This window comes from Engraulis encrasicolus, chromosome 17 (assembly GCF_034702125.1).
Source record: "Engraulis encrasicolus isolate BLACKSEA-1 chromosome 17, IST_EnEncr_1.0, whole genome shotgun sequence".
Taxonomy (NCBI): Eukaryota; Metazoa; Chordata; class Actinopteri; order Clupeiformes; family Engraulidae; genus Engraulis; species Engraulis encrasicolus.
The window spans coordinates 26,294,813-26,319,117 of NC_085873.1; the positions used below are offsets into that span (position 1 = coordinate 26,294,813).

Consider the following 24,305-nt stretch of genomic DNA (forward strand, 5'->3'; position numbering starts at 1 on the left):
CTGTATGTGAATCACAATCTAGTTTAGCTTATTCAGAAACTCAGAAATCTGAGCCCCATCAACTGGAATTAACTACATTTTAACTACATGCAGATATGGTTTACTGTCACTACTTAATCTATAGCCCATGCAGGAACTCAGAAAGCTGAGCCCTCCAGATGTAACTTACTTGTAAGCTACATGCAGATATATGGATGAACTACCTGAACCATGTAATCTAGTTTAACACATGCTGAAACTCATAAAGGTGAACTCTCTCAATGTAACCAACTAAGCTTAAACTACGTATACACAGATATATGGCTTACTGTCTCTAGGGCCTACATAAACCACTTTCTGAAGATGGGCAGATGTTCAACTAGATTATAATAACATTGCTATTGCGTTACAGAGAGCATTAAGTAACAGATTAAGACGTCACAATTTTGTCATGAGTAGGGTTGTATAAAATAGGCTGAAAGCAAAGGGGTTCATCTACTGTAGCTCGTTTAGGAACTGCCAAGGGTGAGTTTTCTCAACGTAACTAGCTAAGATACTGTACATTTTGTGTACCTTTATTTCTTTTTGCAGATATGCTGTCTGTAGGTAAGGTCTTAGCTTAGACTGTACATTCTTTGGCCGTAGTGTGCTTCTCCAACTCTGTTACCTGGTGGTCAGACTGACAGAAATAAAACTATGGTGTTCCCCAGGTATTTACAGTATGTAGTGCTAACATGAAGGTGGCATCGTTTTCTCTTTAGATTGGTTTGGTGCGGTCATGTGTTTTATATCGTATGTGCAGTTTCCCATGTCCAAAAAGGTGAAATAGAATGAAAAACAAACAGCTTGTCATTTCCAGTGTTCCCACAGATGTCATGTGCTGTAGCTGCTCTTTATGCATAAATGATGCTGTAAGAAATGAAATTTGTTCAGAAGGCCATAGTACAAGGAACTACATTTCTCAGTAAGCAGGAAAGAAAGCGACACAAGATTTGTGTATTTCTAGGCAACAATGGCCTGCAATGGCTTGAAAAGAAAGATTAGACGACATTGAGCTCCTTGTAAAGCAGTGATTAACCTTGTTTTGTATCCGTTACAGGCTACTTTTCTCCCTAACAATGCCTTTTCAGTGTAAAAGGGCTGCGTAACTGTGCTGAGTTCTAGGAAATAGTAGTACAAAACATAATCTATATTGTTGAAAATAAATGGTCATACATATTCACATTTTATGCAGCCTCTTTGTGCAGAAGAGCCTGAATGAATGAATGAATGAATGAATGAATGAATGTATGAATGAATGAATGAATTTATTTTGTCTATTTTGATGTTAAAGATGGCCTCTCAACGTCATTTAATTAATATTGCCGTGTTCCCCATTGTTATTGAATGTGTTACGCGTTGGTCCTGTTTTAAAAAACGTTCTGGTTGCTTTGTTTCAAGACGTTTTTGCAAGCTGGCAAGGTGGCTTGTGGAGAAACGAGAGAGTGTTCCGTGTTTCTCGTGGAAATGCGTCTCTGATTGGCTCACTCCTCCTGCTCTCGAAGAAACGCGTCTCTGATTGGCTCAGTCCTCCAGTTCTTGGAGAGAATGTAATGGGAAACAGAGTCGCCACTTCCCCGGGTGGTACTGCACTATAGGGGCGCCAACGGAGGCGTGCAGGCTCCATTCAGGGCTGTGCTCTTTCGACAGCGACCCCTAGGCGAGCTGCAGGCACGGAGCAACCAGAGTGAGCTGGCTTCATGTATGAGGCTTTGTGCTGTGTGTGTACCTGAGAGTAGCAACCAGCTGATAGCTAAGCTAAGCTATGTTTCGGGCCACCAGACGTTGCTTGTTTTGAAAACAAGCAGAAAAAAATTACTCGACATGTTTTTAGATAAATGGGTCGATATAAACCTTTGTGGGCAACGCCTTCTTTCGACGTGACGAAACACAGAAAGGCTTTCGTGATTCGCTCGTTTCTCTGCATTATTTATGTAAATTGGGAAACACCGGGAAACACAGCCAGGAGAGTTGACGCACCGCTATGAGACCCTTGCAAGTGAGTTTAACTTGGGGTGACCGTCCGATCTTCGAAAGGAGTGAGTAAAACTGAGTTTTATCGGAAGTTGGCCTTTAAAAAACACTGTATAGCAAACGAAACCATACATTAAAATAAAGAAATAGACAGGGATAAACATAAAAAACCCTAACCGCGCGAATAGACCAGGTGCGATGCGATTCAAGAAACAGAGTGCAGCAGCAAGCGATACGAGCGATTGAGGAGACTAGAGTCCGTACAGGCAGAAGGCAAAGCATTCAAGCATTCCCATTGGCTGTGGTCACTGACCTCTATACAGTCATTGGCTGTCGCGGCTTGTCGCCGAACCGCGCCATAGAAAGTTGAAAGGATTTCAACTTCAAACTGTCGCGCTCGTTGCGAAAATCGCTCTATTCTCCCGAATCGCTTTTGTTGCGCGACTCAATACAAAGTCAATTACTTCCGTCGCTTGCCTCGCTCTTGTTGCGGTAGGTGTATCCGCACAATAAGGCTTATTTCCATTGTGGTCATTTGAAGCCTACTAGTGGGCCCATTCACTCGTTACTGAAAAGACTCAACTACATAACACACTGCCATGATATTAAAGCGAGCCTTGAGTAACAGATTAAGACTTGGTCATCTCAATTTTGGTGACAGTCAGCTTATAACATTGGCTCTGTCAAAGGGGTTAATCATGGTTTTGTGAGAGCCCGCACACCTCAAAGGCTTCTTTTTCAGCAGGTGCAGCTTTTCAGGGTACTTCAGTTTTCAAAAGGAAGAGAGCGACACTGCTTCTTCACGGTTCACCACTTTTTATTTTTGTTGGTGCTGACGTTTTGGCACTTAGGCCTTCATCAGAGGGATGAGTGTCACGCTCTTCCTTGTGAAAACTGCCATTAGTCATGGCATTTTTAAGAACTTGGTGAAATTTTCATTTAGTGTCTCTAAATTCCACCATATATTAAACAAACATTTCATGGGTAGCCTATACGTAGGACTAGAAATGCACTCAGAGAGTACAGATCTCCACCAAGGATGCTGTTTGATAGAACATTTGACTATGTTACACCCTATTTTTTCAAGTCTTTCTGCCTTCTTTTTGTGGACTTAGACACTGGAATGTCAAAATTCGCCCTATCCCGCAATGGTGAAGAATCCTTCAAAAATTCTGAGATCCGGATCACCACCAAAACTTTAATCAGTTGTTCCTTTTGCCATTTCCAACAACTCCACAAACTTTCATCCAAATCCGTTCATAATTTTTTGAGTTATCCTTCTGAGAGACAAACAAACAAACAGACAGATAAACAGACGTACAAACGAACAGACAGGCAAGCAAATCAACACGACCGAAAACATAACCTCCTTGGCAGAGGTAAATATAAGCCTAGTTTCAGAACTATCACTACACAACATACAACATGCAGATTCAAAAGATGACAACACAAACAGAAATGTAGAACAATCAGCACTGATATAAAGTCTATAATTTGCACTGTAATCAGTGGTGGTGAGAGTTTCACGTATTTCAGGTTTAGAACTAATGTGCATCTATTCTATTGATAGAATGATTACTATTAGGGCATAATGTTTTTATTGAGACTTTGATTAATCCTCTTTTTATTGCTAATACCGATCTACAATTGCTAGTACGTATTTATCCCCGCCACCCAGAGGCAATTCTAGTGTCAGGTGGGGCCCAATAAAAAAAATGAACATTTGAAACTAAGTTGCCATGATTGTAGTAAAATGTGAGCTGTTATTTACCATTTAGGGGTTTGGGGGCCTCTGATACGCCTCTGCCGCCAAACCCCCCCCCCCCCCTTATCCCTGTGTACTTAGTGTGAAATTGGTGTCATGACCAGGACTGGGCTGGGACAAGAAATGGCTCAGATGTTTTTGTGCGCCTTTTTCCAAGTTTTGGACCAGTCCATAAGAAAAACCGAACACTATCGGCCCCTGAGGAGCGTCGGCCCACTGGGAAATGCCCTACATACCCGATTACCACTCCAGGCCTGGTCATAACAACTTTGAATGTTTGTTAATCGTGATCCTGTAATTAACTACTACCTGTTTCTTGTTTTCTGTCGCAGGTGTCTGCCACCCATGGGCGCCTGGGCCACGCCAGGAAGCCGGACCGCGAGGTGGCGCGCATGGTCATTGTGATGATCGCCGCCTTCATGATCGGCTGGACGCCCTACGCCGCCTTCTCCATCACCGTGACGGCCTGCCCCTCCATCTACATCGACCCCCGGCTGGCGGCCGCGCCCGCCTTCTTCGCCAAGACCGCCGCCGTCTACAATCCCATCATCTACGTCTTCATGAACAAGCAGGTTGGCGCCGCACTGCTCTACGCTTGCACTAGATACACCCTCAGATTACACTCCTCCACATTACACTCAACTTGTTACTTTGCTGTCAAGACTAGAGCATGACACGGGAATGGATTTTCACTCCCGTCCCATCCCGGTCCCAGAAAAAAAATCCCATCCCGTCCCATCCCGGACTGGAGTAAAAGAAACAAATCCCTTCCCTCCACTCCTGAAAAGAATGTTTCCCAATCCTGCCCACTCCCACTCAAAATCAATCCCACTCCCATTTCATCGAAAAAACAAGTTTTTTTTATGAAAAAAATAAGCGAGCATTCCCGCTCTCGTTCATTTTTATTCCCGCTCCTGCCCGCTCGCATTCATCTTTAATCCCGCTCCTGCCCGCTCCCGTTCATTTTTAAAATTTTGACTCCCATCCCGGGACCCACGGGAATTCCCGAAAAATGTCATCCTCTAGTCAAGACCACCGCGGCTCAATGCACCCTCAGATACAACACAATCACAACTATGAAGTTAACTCAAAGCTCTTTTTAATGCACATACTGTACACATGCATACTGTACAGTACACATTTCCACATTCCAAAATTGCCTATTACATTACACCCAACTTGTAACTTTTTTTGTCAAGGCTGCAGCCATCTGCAATCCCATCATGCACGTGTTCATGAATAAGCAGCTGGCACCTCACCGCTCTACAGTTACACTCAAAACACCCTCATATGGTGTTCAACAAAACACCAGACAATAATGTTTGAAATGCACTCAAAGAGTGCAGACCTTCACCAAGGAAGCTGTTTGATAGAATATTTGATTATGTTACACCCTATTTTTATTTGAAGTCTTTCTGCCTTCTTTTTGTTGAGTTAGAAACTGGAATGTCAAAACTTGTCCTGTCCTGCAATTCAATTTGCGGTCACTAGGGGCATCTAGATTTGTAGGCTAGCAATGGTGAGCCATCTTTTTAAAAATCCTGGTTCAGGTTTGTGACCCAGATCACCACCAAAATTGAATCACTTGCTCCTTTGGTCATTTCCAGCAACTCATCCAATTCATCCAAATCCGTTCATAGGTTTTTGAGTTATCCTGGTGACAAACAAACAATCAGACAAATAGACAGACAGACAGACAGACAGACAAACCAACGTGACCAAAAACATTTTACTTGGTAACTTCATTTTTACTGTAAAATTTGAAGTGCCAAAATATTTCTTTACTAGCTTCAGGGATTGTTTTGGTCTGGGCACAGTTTAGCATTTTTTTAAATTAGGCTTAATATGAATGGGAGTCTCTGGGAGGGCCCCACTGGAATACTTAAGCAAAGACTGTGTGTGTGTGTGTGTGTGTGTGTGTGTGTGTGTGTGTGTGTGTGTGTGTGTGTGTGTGTGTGTGCGCGCGCGTGCGTTCCCATAATCCCTCTCTTCTATCCCTGTTTCCCGATCGTTGAACGGCACATATTGAGGGTTTTTTGATCAACCTGTTTGAAGTCAGTTGCGTAATGCTTAACCCACATTGATATGCCAGACATGATATCAGAGCCAGTCTGAAATACACAGGATATGATAAATAGGTGATAGGCAGCAGGCCGCCATTTTTGGGTTTTTTATGCTCTGCTTTTGTTGACCTGCCTGGGTTTTAGCATGTCACGTATATTTGCTTTTACAAATGGAGTGACTATGCATTAGCAATAGAGGTAAAGGTCAAATGGAACCTGTTTTTTTCCACATACAATGCCATCTGTCAGCCATTTGTTTTTTCACTGAGTGATTGCTATGGATGTGTTAATCTTTGTTTTTGTTTGTGTTTTTTTCCTGATGGAATAGCTGCAACGGTGGATTGGCTGCATAGCCGTTACTACCATTGAGGTCATGTCCTCGGTATTTTGATTGGCTGTCATATATTTTTTCCTCATAGTAAAAAATACAATGTTACCATGATACCAGTCTACTCTGGCTTCAAATACACGCAAGAAGATCTTAAAGGATAACTTAATATAATTAATACTAATTTCTAATATAATAATTTCAACATGCAGTTGCTCACACTACCCTGGACTTGTCAGTAGCTGAGATTTTTATTTTATTTTTCTTCAGCCTTTTCTGAGATCCTGGTCATTGTAATGGGGGCAAGTATTTGTTTACATTTCAAAAAGCATCTTGATGTATTCCCCAAAACATCCAAAAGGTTATGCAACATCAGCAGACAACTAGCAAACAGCGATTCCTGTTGGGAAAATATTTGGAGTATGCCTATGTTAAGAATTTTAAAAATGTAAGCAAAAGCTGCCCCCATTACAATAGCTCAGATCTCAGAAAGGGCTGAGCCAAAAAATGCAGCATCACCGGGTACTGACAAGTCAAGGGTAGCGTGAGCAATACAACAGCATATTGAAATTGGCAGAAGTGGTCCTTTAAAGGGGCATTCCACCGGTGGAGACATGAATATGTATTGAAAGTGGGTCATATATGTAGTAGAATAGTAGCATAAATGTCTAATTTGGTGCCTTCTTGGCCGAGAAAAGGCAGAAAATGACTTTTTAGTGCTTGTGGATTTGTGACAACAATCCCCATAATGCACTGCAATGCTCAAGTTCCACAGGCCACACCCAGGCAGCTCTGCCAGTGACTTACTGGAGCCTCAATGCCAGTGATTTCAAAAGCACTGGCACACTGATCTGTGACAGGTCTGTTAGCGCATTAGGTCAAACCCGGGGTTGAAAGGGTGGGAAAAAAGCTTGTAGTCTCAACAGAAATCCACCTCTCTTACACTTCCTCCTACAATGATGCAAAAAAAGTGTTAAGAGGTGAATACGGATTTCTCCTGTCTCAGGGGGAATTGAGAGAGTGTTGCACGGCCATTCAAAATTATGACTGGGTGTCTAGCAATGGAAAGCCTAATGCAAATGGGTGGAGTGTCCCTTTAAATCGACTCTCCCATTGTTGAAAGGACTCTTATTTTTTAAATTACTGTATTGCATTATGTTTATTCACAACGTCCTGCACATTCTTTTTCTCTATTCTCTGTTTATTTCTCCTTTATATAATTTACTTTCCTTAAATTCTGTCTAGCTAGACTAGTGTTTCTCAAGGGGGGGCTCTACAGCGTTGGTGAGCCCTTGGGGGGTGTTGAAATGGATACAGCTGAGGGGGGGTGTGCTTGTTTGCCTTTTGTGGGCATTGGTCCATTTTATTTTTTAATATCAATGGCAGTATCGGCAGGCTTATGATGAGGTCAAGGGAGGCGTTGGGAGGCTCATGATGAGGTCCAGGGGGTGATTATTCAAAAATGGTTGAGACCACTGAGGTATGCAATCCTGATTAAATGATACTCTTGTTAGTGTCTGGCAGTGTCATTTTTGCTAACAATAGACTTATGACTACTGTCATGTACAACCCTACACAATAAAATTTGCAGTGCTACTTCACCACCCGGAGTGAAATCCAACACTCACAGTGTTTAAATTACTCAGTAAATTCTGAACTACCACTGCAAAATATAGGCCTACCGTCTGTATCACCACAGTCTACAGCTTGCTGTGGGCCCCTCCTAGAAGGCAAATTTTGCGACAAATTTACATAGTGCCATAATTACGAGCTAGGAATTAAGGATAACATACCAACTGTGGATAACATACGAACTGTACTCATCAGCACGACAGAAGACATTTTAATTCTGTATTCAATCAATTTGAATCTTGTCACAATTCTGCAATTCCCCCCTAGGCTGCAGCCACATCTAACATGTGTGTTAATCCAGCCCTGTGTATCACCTCTATGAATGGCAGGTATACACTTTGCAATTTTTGGCCCGATTTCTCAGTCGTGCGTCTCTTTGGGAATTGGGCTGATTTCTTGCTCAGTCGGAGGTCAATCGTGAGTCTCGTTTGTAGTGTACATGGGGTAAGCAAGCGATTTCAGCTCATGACCAGCTTGCGATCTGCAATCGTATGATCGCAAGGAAATCAAAACGGTCTGAAATAAGTAAATCGCACAGTTGAAGCAGTGCTACAACATGATTTAACACTACACATACACAAAAAGTCACAAATTGCCAGTGCAGCGGGATTTGCTCTTGGGCGCATCCTCGCCTCCCCCTCCACATCCATCTTGCATCTGACCCTTGGCTCGTATAGTGTGAGGACACAAGTTATGAGATGTGAAATTTTAAATCATGCGACTCCCTGGTATAGTGTGAGCAGGAACTGAATACCTGCGACTGAGAATATTGCACAGTGTATGCCCGCCTTAAATGTGTAGCATTCTTTTTTATTCTCCACCCATCAGTTCAGTTCAGTTATGGCTTATTAGAATAGGGACAAATACACATTGTGTAGGCTGTTCAACAGCCCGACAGATAAGCATCATAGCATTTGTAGCCATCCTAGAGTTTTTGATCAGGGGTACATTTCTGGAAAGCTTAGTTGCTAACTATATTAGCTACACAGTAAATTCTGCAGTGCTCATATAGAGTTGATTTGACATCATTTGGACTTAAATGAACGCTCTAAGTGTTAAATTAACACCGGAACATTTACTGTGTACTTTGTTGGTTGCAATGCAATTTCCCATTGGCAACTACCGAAGTTGCTAACTGCTAACAACTAAGCTGTCCAGAAATGCACCCCTGAATTGAAAAACAGCCCATAAATTTCAGTCACGGTAGATATCTCCTGATTATATTTATCCCCTTATTAGTATTTGCAGATGGATGGATCGCTGTCAGACTTCCAAGGTAGAAAAACAAATAACATAACAACAAACAACCCACCGTTCCCATCTGTCTCTTACCCTTTCCGTGGGTGTTTGATGAAATCTTCTCTCCAGATTTCAAATAAGTAAATAATTGATTAATTAAATACATAATTTAAAAAGCAAGAAAATGAAAGCAAACCACCAACACTGTCAGCAACACCTTCATTGCCACCTCCCCCCTCTTCGCCCATGTTTCCACATCACACCACACCACACCCTCACTACACTACATCACACCACACACACCACACCACACCCTCACTACACTACATCACACCACACACACCACATCACACCACTCCTTCCCTTCGAGCAGACCGCTCCTTAGGAGGGAAGATGATAGGCATCTGACAAGGCTCCGGTTGACAGCTCATGAGTCTTGATGTGCTTTAGTATGTTTTCCCCCCGCCAAGCTTAATAATGGATTGCAGCTCAATAATTGAGAATCCCATCTAGTTCGCTAGTGTCGGAACGGAGTGGTCCGGCTCGTCCAATAAAATATACATCAGCGTTGCTTTACCGTGCTCTATTCCAGTGTTTCTCAAACTTTTTCAGACCGAGGACCACTTTGTCCCCCCAAAAATGTTCAGGGACCACCTGTCAACTGAATTGACAGTTTTATTCACATATACAAGCCTGTCTTATTGTGGTGAAAATATGATACCAGACATGTTTGGCTTTGTAATAGCCCAATATTGCAAATACCGCCTTCTGCTAGCTTGTCTTGGACAAGTAAAAATCCCCTTGCGGACCACCTGAGCTCTGTCGCGGACCACCAGTGGTCCCCGGACCACACTTTGAGAATCACTGCTCTATTCCTTCCTCCCCACCTGAGGCCTCCTTCCTCCTTCCTCCTTCCTCCCTTTCCCCTTCCTACTTCCTTCAGCGGTGCAATCAGAGAGCGGAGGTGTTGGCCCCTGCCCCCTAGCACCCATGCACATGCACACGCACACACACAGACACACATACACACACACACACACACACACACACACACACACACACACACACACACACACACATCCACCACACACACACACACACACACACACACACACACACACACACACACACACACACACACACACACACACACACACACACACACAGATATACAGATACAACACAAACATATACTCACACACACACACACACACACACACACACACACACACACACACACACACACACACACACACACACACACACACACACACACACACACACACACAGGGGACTGATCGTATAGACTGGCTGTATGGAATCTTGCTCAGAGGTTAAAGGTCATGAAGTTGGCATGTGCCATTGGGCTCGTTTTTGTTGGAGCAGTGCTGTGCAGCGTGCATGCACCCTGTGACCCACACAAAGCATCCTGAATAGAAATTGTGTCCACAACGAAGCATATGGTAGTGACTTCTGCATAAATGTCACATGGCCTAAAGTCATGGCGGGAACAGATTTTCTGCTGGTTAGCGAGGCAGCTACTCTAGAATCACTGCGGTGGCATGGGACCTCCTCCATGTCGTCAGTAATCTACCCTGATTGGCATTCATCTATCTAGCTGACGTGAATTGCGCGTGAAGTCCACATGTTTGTTAGACAGTTCATTCGCTGCTTCAAGATTCAAGATTCAAGATTCAAGATTCAAGATTTTTATTTGTCACGTGCTTCCTTGTGCAAGCACAATTGACAGTGAAATGGGGATTGCAACTGCTCTGTGCTGTGTTGGATGGTAAAAATAAAAATAATAATAAAATTTAAAAAGAGAATAATAATAATAATAATAATAATAATAATAATAAAAATAATAATAATGAATAAAAAGAATAATAATAATAATAATAATAATAATAAAATTAAAAATAAATAAAAATAGTTATTGTCTTAATTCAAAAAGTGGATGGCTTGAGGGAAAAACTCTTACGCAGTCTCTTTGTTCTACATCTTATGGAACGTAGTCGTTTCCCTGAGGGCAGCCTTTCGAATATGGAGTGACTAGGATGGAATGTGTCTTTCATAATCCTTTGTGCTCGTGTCGTTGCCCTTCTTGCATATATATCTTGCAGCCCTGGAAGGATAGCTCCAGTGATTTTTTCTGCAGCATGCACTACTCTGTGCAGGGCTATCTTGTCCTGAGCTGTGCAGTTGCCATACCACGTTGTAATGCTTCCTGTAATTACTGACTCAATTGTGGCAGAATAGAAGGACTTCTGCATGTCTGATGGAATTCTAAACTTCCTTAGCCTCCTGAGGTGGTACAGATGCTGCCTGGCCTTTTTTACTACGGTGGTGATGTGAGGTGACCAAGACAGATCTTCAGAAATGTTGACGCCTAGATACTTGAAACAGCTCACTCTTTCCACAGGGGTACCAAAGATTTCCAGTTGAGCATAGTTCTGATCCTTTCCTCTTCTGTAGTCCACCACAAGTTCTTTGGTTTTGGTGACGTTGAGCTCTAAACTGTTCTCTGCACACCAGGATGACAACATCTCAACCTCATTTAGGTAGGCTGTTTCATCGTTGTTAGAGATGAGTCCTACCACCACTGTGTCATCTGCAAATTTCACAATGGAATCGGAGCTGTGGATAGCCGAGCAGTCATGAGTATAAAGGGAGTACAACAGAGGGCTGAGAACGCAACCTTGTTGAGGGAGATTATGCTAGAAGTAGGAAGCAGCGTTTTCAATGTCTTGGGAAGTCAAGCATTCAACCTCTTTCTAAGACCAAGCAGATATCATTGTGATAATGCAAGTATCTGCTTCATTGCAAATACAACCATTGACTAAGGTAAGCGTACCCATTAAGCCCATGTACCCTTTAAGCCCACTTTCAACTTTGAGGTCAATTTAAAGAAAGGGAAAAGGTGAATTTTGTTGTTCATCACCCTATCCAATTAAAGGGTTTAGTAACTGACAAAATGTTTTTTATTGCAAACAAATCACATTTTTTATCGTCGAGTTATTCCCGTCCAAGTGAATCCAGTCTCAGGACTACTGACAAGAAGTTGCCTCAAAACTTTGCTGTTTTGGGACATGTCAGAAATCATAGAATATCAGCTAGTTTAAGTCAAATGTTTTGAAAATACTTTCATATTTAGTAAACTAAGAGGTAAATGTAATGATTTTTATATATATACATGCAGTGTTTTACTAAATTATAGCATTTCCCTTCAAATGGAAAGATGTGTTTTATGAGCGAGCACACGCCGATATTTTCTTGATACAACCACACACCATCTTTATCTTACTCTACCGTAAGACTTAAGGTGGTTAGGTATGAATTCTAAGCATATTCCAATTTGTTTGGCATTGGTCTTTAAAGAAATGCATAATGAAATGTTTTGTGGAGTTGATTATTTCCATAAAATAGCTTTTTGTATAGGCGGGCTTAATGGGTACAAGGTGGGCTTAAATGGTACACCCCACTGAAATGCATGCAAGTTTGCATGCATGCTTATGAAAAATGCCTTTGAGGGACATAAAAAGTGCTGTACAATCCCAAGTTGTTGGTTTAAAAGGCGTAATGTAATGAACTAACAATAATCAATAAGAAAAAAATACATTTCTCTGTTTGGATGAATAATTTTATGAAGTATCTGAAGTAAAAGATGCCGTAATATTTAATTAGGTTTTATGCACTATTTTTTGAACAAATCTTACATTTTTGGTCTGAAACCATTTATGCCATGTAGGCTCCACTGTTTAAACTCAATTCACACACCTCACCATGTATTTTGATAGAGAAATAACTATATGAGCTTATTTGGAACACAAGTGGGCTTAAATGGTACCAATGGTACCATTTAAGCCCATTCAGACTTTTCACTTTTCTCGTAAAAAATCTTCATATTGTACTTTTAAATATCCATCAGCTCAGTGACAAACATTGAGAAGAGAGGTAAATCTTACTATTTAACAAAATATTTCACAAAAAAATTATGTGAAGATGATTGAAAAATAAAGAAATTTAGATTTTGGTGGGCTTAATGGGTACGCTTACCTTACTTGTAATTGCTGACTATCCACTTATACCAGAATTCCTTGTAGAGGTTTAGAGTGGAGGCCATCAATGTCATTGTACATTGACCAAAGAAAGACACCTTTTCTGACTGTACTGTACTTCAATCCCAATCACATGGAGAAAATTGGCAATAAAGTTGAATTGGCAATAAAGTGAGGTCTTAACCCCTTAGCGCAGCACTATGGCTCTCTGTAATGTCATAGCAATGTTGTTATGATGTATTTAAGCATTTTCAGCAGGTGAATAGGGTCGCCAGCGACCCCTGCTGCAGTAAGAGGCTACAGAAGCTGCTCAATGCCTCAGAAAACAGTATTAGTTTGTCTTAAACATTTTGTCTTAAAAATTAACTTTATGTCTTTTGTACGGTCGAGAGACACTTTCTGTCTTCTACTTAAATCTTCTACAAAAGGCCACAAATTAGTTAGATATTGCCCTACATATGCCATGCATACTTGTGGCCTGTTTTCTTGTGACTGGGTACATCTGAACTGAGTCCAATAGGTTCTCTCATGCACTATGTAGGGACCAAAATCAACATCAACTACATGTAACACTCTGTGCAGTGCCCTCCATGCAGTAGACAAGCAAAGATTTCGGATTCTGCCCTAGTCTCTGCCAAGAGATTTTTTTTTCACAGAATTTTAATCATTTCATAGTTCAGTAATCTGTCCCCGAGGTAAAAAGGAAGATTGCAATGCAGTGACATGTTTTTCACTTCTCCGTCACCATATGTGGAGAGCTCTCAAGTCTATGAACTCGGCTACATTGCCAGCCACAGGCACAGATGTTAGAAGGAGTACTCTGTACATCCGTTCATCCATCCATCCATCCTTCATCCATACATACATCCATACATTCATGCATCGTCGTTAGGAGAGATTTTAATTACAAACCAGGTACAAGCACAGGTATTAGAAGTCCTCCTATCCAGATGATAGAAGTCCTCCATCCATCCATCCATCCATCCATCCATCCATCCATCCATCCATCCATCCATCCATCCATCCATCCATCCATCCATCCATCCATCCATTGTACATCCATCCTTCATTGTAAGGAGAGTTTTGAAAAATACGAAATATTTCAATTGGAATATAGGACCAAGCACAGCTTCTTCCATCCATGCATCCATCCATACATACATACATACATCCATCCATGCATCCATCCATCCATACATACATCCGTCCATCCATCCATCCATCAAGTGTTGCAAGGAGGGCAGGGCAGGGCTGGGCTAGGCTGTGATGTTGGGGGGGGTGTGAGTGGAGTGGAGAGGGATGAGGCGACAGGGGGGTGTTAGCTTCTGCGTACCCGAGGGGCAGTAGTCTCAGGTGGGCTTTCGCCTCGCTGTCGGCCCCCTGGAGCGGCTCTCGTCTCTCCAGACTGACCCATTTCTGGCCCAGCTGTTGCACTCAACTCAGTCACACAGAGACAGTCACACACACATGCACGCACGCACGCACACACACACACACACACACGCGCGCATTTAGACAGACAGACACACACAATCACACAAACACCCCCTCACACACACACAAACACACACACACACACACACACACACACTCCGGAACTTGCCATTGGGGGTCACAGTGTCACCAGTTTCCAAGAAATGAAAGCAGGCGAGATAAACCTTGGGGACGATGACAGCATGTGAGTGTCCGTGTGTGTGTGTGTTTGTATGTGTGTGTGTGTGTGTGCGTGTCAGTGTGTTTGTCTCTGTGTTTGTCTGTCTGCGTGACAACTTGCGGATCAGAACTTATGCCGAAGGCGGGTACTCAGCAGGGCGCTTACACAACAATGATGATGAAGGCAGCATCCAGAAAGCAGAAGGACGTTGTGTAGACGTTTGGGCTGAAATCAGTGCAAGGGCAGGCAGAGTAATTAAAAGAAAACTCCTATTGTATGCTGTGATTAGGTCCTCGATTGTAAGTCGCTTTGCATAAAAGCGTCTGCCAAATGTAATGTAATGTGAGCAAGAAAGAGTAACCTAGATGTGATGTAACAAGGTTAGTTGCTGCCAGGATGTGAGGAAGGTTTTGGTGAGTTGTGGAAAGTGTTTTGAGGAGAAGGGCTCTCGACTGTCAGAAAAGAGCACATCGGCCAATTTTAATATTTTGGTTAGCAGTTTATTCATGCTGCTATTGACTGCTGAGATCCATAACTTGTTAAGTGGGTTCATGGTTTGTTTACGTATTTTTTTAAACGTCTTACAAAATATATTCCAAAGGTCATCCCAAAAAAGTTAGTGCTGTGTTGTAAGGTGATACAACACAGCAGCACTACCTATATTTGATGATATTTGAAATACATTGCAAGATATTTCAAACACTATAAATGGTGTATAATACATGACCCAAGTTCGAGTTCGGATGTCAAGGGCAGCGTGACCAACACAATACAACTGCCAAAAGTTTTGAAATTGGTCTGAATTCTCTTTTTTTTTTAAAAGTATGTGAAGGCTTTTGCTCTTCAAGAGAGAATCACGAACCCTCGCCTTAAAACAAACCCCATTCACCTTGCGCTCTGGCAGCTGCTAACCTTGTGTCACGACGAGGTTACTCTCTCTTGCCCCTCACTTTGTACTGCGATGTAATGCAATGCAATGCAGTGTAATATGGCTGTGCAATAGAGAACCACGTTAAAACATTCAGGATCATGGAAAGAGGTGAACAAAAATGCTTTGTCTGCAGGTGCTGACACGTCAAGGGTAGAATGAGCAATACAACTTCAGGGCAGCCATGGCTCAATGGTTACAGTGTTGGCCTTTAGATCAGAGGGTTGCAGGTTCAAATCCAACCCTTCATCCACGGCACCTAACCCCACATTGCTCCAGGGCCTGTAACCAATACCCTGAACCTAAATAAGTGTAAGTCGCTTTGGATACAAGCTTCAGCTAAGTGTAACGTAGCCTAACAACTACATGTTGAAATTGCCCGTAATTCTCCTTTAACACTAGAACTACCACGGAGGGGTCAATTGACCTTTTTACCTAAAAGCCCCACAAGGGGGTCATTTGACCCTTTGGACCCCCTGCGGACACTCCTTTTGTTGTGGAAATGTGGCTGTTAGCAGCTCACAGCTGTCACTTGAGACACAGAGTGTGTGTGTGTGTGTGGATCATTTCCAATGCCTGTTGAGTGCTGTATCTCTGCATCTTCGTTCCTTGGAGAGGAGCTTCTTTCACCACAACATTTTTGAGGGAAATTAAGCAGTAGTCCACATGCACTGGTATTTATCCATCTAACAATTGCCAGGTTGCATTCACATGAGTTGTTATGGTCACATGGCATGGGAGATTCACACGTTACAGTTTTTCGATTGGTTTGGCTAATTTCTCGAAACTGAGATGACATTCTCAAAACAACACGGACAAATCCCCAAACCAACTTGCAATTTCCCAAAACAGAATGGCATTTTTCATTGCTTTCATCAGATATCAAATGCTTTGTACATGTCTCAAATGTTTAGTACATCTCTGCAGATGAATATGTACAAATACCCTTCAGTTGACACATTCAGCATACATTCAGCACATTTTCCAAATAAATTCACCTTGCTTATCTAAACGAATTAGACAATTCTCAGTCTAATGGTTGCCCTCTCCAAAACACGTCAGCATTATTTCATTGTGTAAGTCATCATATGCAAAGTGGTCTACGTAGTTCCCAAAACTGTCAAGGACATCATATTTTAAGAATTTCATTACATAGTAAATTCATGACAGTGTTCAACAGGTCAGATGGTATTGTAACTTTACTAGTTAGTAGAAAATAATTTTACAACCGTGTATACTACAGTTTCCATGTTATTTGGCTAATTTCATGACATTTTTTTCAAACGACATTCTGTTTTGAACAGTTGCTAGTTGCTTTGGCATTTGTCCATGCTATCTCTGTTTTGAGAAATGAGCCAAACCCATGAGAAACCTGTGATATATGGGCATTACTTTCTGTCCTTGGTAAATTATCTGTGTTGTCAAACTTCAATAGTTTCACTCACTTTTTCATTTTTATACATAGTCGAAATCTGTTAGCTGAACGTAGATAAAACACCTAACCATTTTGACTGGCAGTACTTACACAATGGCAAAGGGACAATGTATTTTGAGGGTACTGATGATATATGTGGGGAAGAAATTTAGTTTTGACACATGGGTAAACTGTTTTTGTGGTGATATGAGCGAGTGATGAGGATCCATGTAGTTATGCTGAACCATCCAGTTTATTTTGACAGAAGGACTAAATGAATGCAAATGAGCCAAAGCAATTGAGAAGGATCTATGCCATTTTGATGGTACTGACTATTTATATGTCAGACGGTTTAGTGCTGATGCAAGAATGAGGTGTTTTTTATCTGAACTGTTGTGCAGAAGTGTAAGAATGTTTGTCCAAATGACCCAATGGTTATAGGAATGTCATCTCAGTTTCAAGAAATGAGCCAAAACAATCGAGAAAAACTGTAATTCAACCATTATCTGGTTGCAGTCATATGATTCGTCATGATCACATGGGACATTCACACGTTCGTTCATTGATGACTTATATGAAGAAAATGTGCTGACATGTTTTCAGGACAACTATTACACTGAAAATCAACCAATTGGGATGGATCAGCAAGGTACATTCAGTTGAAAATTCTACTAAATGTAAGCTGATTGTGTTAACTGTAGGATACTTGTACATAACCATTTGCAAGGATGTACTAAATGATTGAGACATGTACAAAAGCATTTGAAATTTGATGAAAGCAATGATAAATGCCATTCTGTTGTGAGGAACTGCAAATTAGTTTTGGGATTTGTCCATGTTTTGAGAATGACATCTCAGTTTCAAGAAATGAGCCAAACCAATGGAGAAAAACGGTAACAAACTGTCCGCCAAACTGTGCTATCTGTCTTTATTGCTGATATCTTCATGCAAGTTGCTATTTACCTGTGGTGACTGATTTTGGAGGCTGACAGCCCTTGGGAAGAAGCTGTCTGTCCCTCTGTCTTGGCTGTTAGCACTGTAAGGTGTGACCCCCTCACCCCTCACCCCACACACGGCCCCTAACAGCCTCATTACCATAACAAAATGAGTGATTAGTGTATTAGGTAAAAGCCACCGGGTCAAATGACCCCTCTCTGGTACTTCTAGGTAGGCAGAAAAATCCTGGTAGTTCTAGTGTTAAAGCGATACTGAACCATCTCTGGAAATCAGCCCATTTTATACCTCTCCTTGAGTTAAATGATAGAGTTTTATCTTTCTTCTGTACTTCCATTCGTTCTCTGAGCCTGACAGTGCAGAATTTTACCTCCATGCTAGCATGTACCATTGGATCTTTTGAATCTTATCTCAGCTTATTTCTGTTAACAGCAACTGAGGATCACTGAGCATGAAATATGTTGTACTGCAGTGTCAGACCTGCAGCAGGCTGTTAATGACAGCTTCAAAGCATTTAACTTCAAAATAGCAGCATGTTCCTATACACAAGTGTGGAGTTTACACTCCATCCAACAATTCTCATACTTCATCACATACACACTGGGATCTACATCACTATAAATACCATTTGGCCATTTGCATTCAAGACAGTTTTTTTTTCTCCATAACAGCATACTGAAACATAAACATCCCTGTTAGTCGGTTACCTCGTTCGATTTTCAAAATGCAACAGAAACAGTAGGCTACCGTTCAGCGTTAATTCACGCTGGTTCATCGACTCGTAATTTTCAGCCAACTGATTGCCAGGCGCCAGCAATATAAACAGTTGTTATGATCAGATGCTGGTCTGACTGATGTTGCCTTTCATTCACGAGCAAAGACACATGATTATAGTTAAATAATATGCAGTCAGAAATGGCTAAATTAGTAGGCCTATTCTTTCCTCAACAAGATAAGCTCATGAAGCTAGAAACATACCTACAGAGTTTTTGGCTTATTGCAGACTTCTCGCAAGTAACAGGTTTCCATTACCTGTTGTTGTATGCTGTCTTTGCACTATTTCAAATCCTTCTTCCTCTCCTATTATTTCTCTACATAGTGCACTCCTTAACTATTCATGCTTCTACTTCACGCACCACCTTGTCAAGTAGTGGGCTGAGCAGCGGACACCCAAAGTAAAAAGTCACAGTAAAATGCGCACGGCATTAACAGCTAAGGTCACATTAAGTTCAAGTTTTTTTTTAAATGTCTCGCTTTCCTATTATTATGCATTACGTTTTCAGATTCATACAGTTCGATGTGTAACATTTTGCACCAAAGGGACATTTTCGACAGCTCGATCAGCCTTCAAATCAATGCACAAAAAATGAATTCCCCCGCTTACTACCAGAGAGATCACTACTGAATTAGATAATGACATTTGGGTGAGGAGGTGTTTTTTTGTGTTATAATGGTTAGGTGGGGTTACTGAGAATCTTACCTAAGACACGTGTGTGTGTATGTGTGTGTGTGTGTGTGTGTGTGTGTGTGTGTGTGTGTGTGTGTGTGTGTGTGTGTGTGTGTGTGTGTGTGTGTGTGTGTGTGTGTGCGTGCGCGCGCGTGCGTGTGTGTGTGATTGTGTGTTTTTGTATAATTTGTCTGGGTGATCCAGACATGAAAGGGAGGTATCAATAACGCTGATTTTTGTCCGGTTTTCAATTATTTCTGTTGCGTCCGAGAAAAAAATAACCTGAAAGCTGTGTCAACAGCCAAGATGTAAACAGTGAATATCTTCCATCTTCAGGGGGAAACTCAGAAGGAGATGACTTCTGTTTTTTCCTTCTTCCTTCAGTGTTTCCTCAACACTAGTGGGTTAATATTTAGTATCCCCTTCCTTTTTCATGTCTTATTTCTATTTCCTCTTTTCATGTATTATTTTATTTCCCGTGGTTCATGAATACAAGTGCGGCAAGCCGGCCTGGTAATTACCCATGGTGCCTCATTGACTTCGAGCCTCGGCCCTGAAGCTTCAGGAAATAAATACAAATGGCACGGAGTGCGTGAAAAACCCTCCACCTGACCTTTTCCTGTTTAATTAGGGTCAGAACTGCCCTTGTGTGTGTGTGTGTGTGTGTGTGTGCGTGCGCGTGTGCACGTGTGTGTGCGCGCGTGTGCATGCGTATATGTGTGTGTGTGTGTGTGTGTGTGTGTGTGTGTGTGTGTGTGTGTGTGTGTGTGTGTGTGTGTGTGTGTGTGTGTGAGTGTGAATGTGTGTTGTGTGTGAATGTGCTATTTTCCCTCTTTTGGTGTGCAAAATACATATGGTGCAATGACCTTTTCTGCTAATTTCTAATGCAAGTGCCTTTGTTCACGACAGCCCCGCACCTGAATTCTGCTTTGCTGGTCTGGACCACGGAATGCGCCCTGGAATGTTTGAACAAGGGAATTATCGATCTGAGCCCCACGTGCAGTACAGTTCACCACACTGCGCATATATTTTTTTTAACGCCCTTTTCCCATCTCTTCCTCTTTCCTTGGAATAGGGGGAATGCAAGGGATATTTATATTTATTCTGCAGGCGTTGGGAATAAATATGGTAGTGTGTTTGCATTTGACATACGGTTTATGGGTAAGCCAGCGCAACATAGAGCATGCGAGGAGAATGAATGTCAGCGAGCACCATGGGTTGGTCTCCAGAGGTCCATTGAGATGCCTTTTCCGAGGCTGAAGGATGCATTGGATGCCGTTGATTTTGCCACATCGTTGTCTTTCTTTTCCCCCCCTCTTCTTGCTCACACACATACTTAGACTGCTTATTTTCCACTGGAAAACTGCTCAATTGGTTTTATTTTATTTTAATCATCACTGTTCAGTCTATGTTACCATTTTGTCTTCTTTTTAATTACTTTGTAACATTTTACAATGTAACCTATATAGTGTACTACTGGCGGATATGATAAATTTAATGTGATAGTGAAGTGTTTAGCAACATGCAACTTCATGTAGTAGTAACACTAAGGATCTTGAGGTTAGAGTAAGAGTTATTGGTGAGGATTATGTATTAACAACGATTATGTGAAACGCAAGTGCAAAAGGTCACATGTTGCACGCTTGCAGAAGTTAAGAAAGCACTCTTTTGCCAATCTTTATATTACAGTCACACTGTTAGCACATGGAACATCAGAAATGCATGAATTGTGATCTGCAAATACCGTTATGATGATGAGGATGATGATTATTATCATATTTAGAAGTATGTCGTCCATGTGTTCAGATTTCAGCGTTTTGCATATTGCATGAAGAAACTGCTAAAAAGCAGCAATTTTCCTCCCTGTCATTCACACTGGTTGTTTGTGTTTGTGTTTCTTGTCCCTCAAGTTTTGGAGCTCTTTTGTGTGCATGTTTCCCTTTGCCTTTTTCAGGAAATGGAGATTTGACCATGTTTAATGTTTCATGTGTTCTTACATCTAAAATACACGTAGCCTCTTACTGCAGATGTTGTCACTGGCGGGCCTATTCACTATTTGGTGAAAATACTCAATACATCATAACAACATTGTTATGACAATATTGAGAGCCTCAAGTAACAGATTAAGACATAGCCATTCAAATTTTGGTGACAGTAAGGTTATAACATAGGCTCTGCGCTAAGGGGTTAAAAAGCAGTGTTAATTCAACATCTATAGAGTAGACTTAACATCTTCTAAAGTGTATTTGTATCCCAGAGTATTTCTAGGCGTTGAGTTAACACTGCATTTTGCACTGCATTTACTGAGTGTAAATATGAAATGAAGCACTTTCACCCTGCTAGTGGCAGCTGGGGTTATTTTGCTGTTCCTCCAGTTTAAGTGTGCAATTTACATATCAAGTTCTAAGCGTTTTCCGTGTTGTTACAGTAGTGAGATACCCCTGAAAGGAATCATTATTCAGTCTGAAAGTCTCTGCAGGGCTTGCCTTTCTGCTCTGCCGGTTTATGGAATGGTCTAGTGCCCATTGTAGTGCAAATTGCTGCAAAGCACATTTTTACTGCAATCATTACAGCAAAGGGATAGTCAACAGCTTGTTTTTTTTAATCTTTCTGTTCTCTGCAGTTTAGGAAGTGTCTTATCCACAGTTCAACAGAGGTGACATCTTGTTTTCTCGATTATACTTAAAAAGCTCCTGTTACTGTACAGGTATAGTTTAACAAAGTAGGACTATGTAACAAAGCCACACTCTCGGTGTGATTCTTGTATTTTATTTTAGTGGGTTAGCATGACAGTTAGACGTTTCTGACGAAGCTGAAGATGCTGAAGAAGGCTTTGGCCAAAACGTCTGTCTATCATGCTAACCGACTAAACTAAAATACAAGAATCGCACCCGAGAGTGTGGCTTTTCTACAAAATATGAACAATGCTGTTCGCTCCCACCTGAAGGCCTTGTAAACAATTGGGAGTTGTGCGCACTTTCTGACAAAAAAAAAAGTTTTTTTGATTTTTGATGATTTAAGAAGCTTAGGAGTGCCTCATCTACATATTGAACCCCCCAACCAAGTTCAGAAAGTGCCTCAGCCACATATCGAAGTCAAACACCTCTTTTCGCGTTTTCTCCTCTCCCCTAGGTCAAGAAGTAGCTTAGCCACAGGCTGAAATCAACAACTTCTTTTCTGTTTCAGCCTCAATCAGCCTCAGAATGTGCCTCATCCACATGCTTTTCCAGCATGCTGTTTCTGTTCTGCCATTGTAAACAGTTAAGGAGTGTCTACTGATAGTAACAGTAATTGTAATCATTTTTCTCTGTCTGCTCCCCCCCCCCCTCCAGGTCTGGAAGTGTCTCATCTACAATACATGTTGAAGTCAACATCTTGTTTTGTTTCCTCTCTCTGCCCCACACCATTCAGAAAGTGCCCCATTGTCAACAAAACAGGAGAGTTCCTCTGCAAAATATCCACATGTGGAAGTTAACGACTTTGTTTCTCTTTCTATCCCCCCAGTTCAGGAAGTGCCTCATCCACATGTTCAAGGGTGGAACGGCCAGCCTGGACTCCACCCACATCAACCAGACATCGGACCGCGGCACCACGGCAGAGAGCCACATGGGCGAGATGTCCACCATCGCGGCGCGTGTCCCGCTCTCCTCCGTCTGCAACATGCAGCGCACGGAGGAGGAGGAGGACGTGGAGCAGGACCTGGAGCAGGACGAAGAGGATGACCAGGTGGCGTCACCAACGACGACGACGACGGCGAGCGCTGTGGAGGAGATGAAGCGCAACGACAACAACAGCGGCAACGGCAACAAGCTTTCTGTGAACGAGAACAAAGTGTGTCCACTCTGAACGCCGAACTCACTGATGTACAGTAAATGTGTTGTGAAGGAAGAAGAGGAGAAAGAGGTGGAGGTGGAGGAGGAGGAAAGGGCTAATGGGGGTGGTGTTCATTTTGTCTGTGAAATGGCCAGATTGAAATCGTCTCTGAAGAAGGTCTGTCTCCTCTGAACTCTGAACTCACTGATGCACATGTGTGTTGTGAAGGAGGAGGAGGAGAAAGAGGTGGAGGTGGAGGAGGAGGAGAAGGGGTTAATGGGGATGAGGGTGTTGTGGTGTGCGTTTGTGGAAAAGGCTAGATTGAATTTGTCCTCTGCTTTTTCGCATATTTGTAGCAAACCCACCCACCCCCGTCCACTTTTACTGACCGACAACCTGCTCTTGCTATAATATACAGTACCTGCCTGGTCTGTTCTGTCTGCCCCTCGATTGTTATTACTCCAAGGGCTGTCCTCGCGCTGGTATTTGTTTCCTCAGAAGCTGCTCGCAGTTTTGCACCACTAGTTAGCGGTATCTCCTGCTAGTAAGGCTGGCCATGGCTCCTGCTAATGCTACCCCCGGCCAGTGGAGGAGAGGTGGTGGTTTGGGAAGTATAGAAGCGTACATACTTTTAAACACAATGTTTTGAGGAGGCGCAAGACACTAGCAGCCAACCATGTGAGCTAATTTTTTGACCTAGAGCGGTTTCCAACAATCAGATGTTGAGTTATGCGCAGTTAGTTTCGTCAGGTTAAAACAAAAATGTAGAACTCATGTATTAGCCTGGCCTCGATATCCTTTAGCATCTGCTTAGTTCTCGTCATCTTCCTGCACTCCACGTTTAGTCTTGGTCAGGTCTTCTGGGAGACTATTCCTCACGTAACCAGATAACATGACCAGTCTGCGAAGGATCAGGGAGGGGAGAGGGGGATGAAAATTACATCCGAGACGATGACATGTCACCACCACGTTAGCGATTGGGTTAAGTCAGATGCACATTTCAATTCACCCTTCAAAC

The 24,305-nt window shown here is 42.2% G+C and overlaps 1 protein-coding gene across 1 annotated transcript in view; it reads left to right on the forward strand.

Annotated features, from left to right (window-relative positions):
- valopb (vertebrate ancient long opsin b) overlaps positions 1-23,320 on the forward strand; it is a 32,591-nt gene extending 9,271 nt beyond the window's left edge. The window contains exons 4-6 of the mRNA XM_063221269.1: positions 4,090-4,329; positions 22,979-23,161; positions 23,246-23,320. Coding sequence (XP_063077339.1) covers positions 4,090-4,329; positions 22,979-23,161; positions 23,246-23,320 — 498 coding nt within the window. The remainder of the gene's footprint in view (positions 1-4,089; positions 4,330-22,978; positions 23,162-23,245) is intronic.
- The last annotated feature ends 985 nt before the right edge of the window (positions 23,321-24,305 follow it).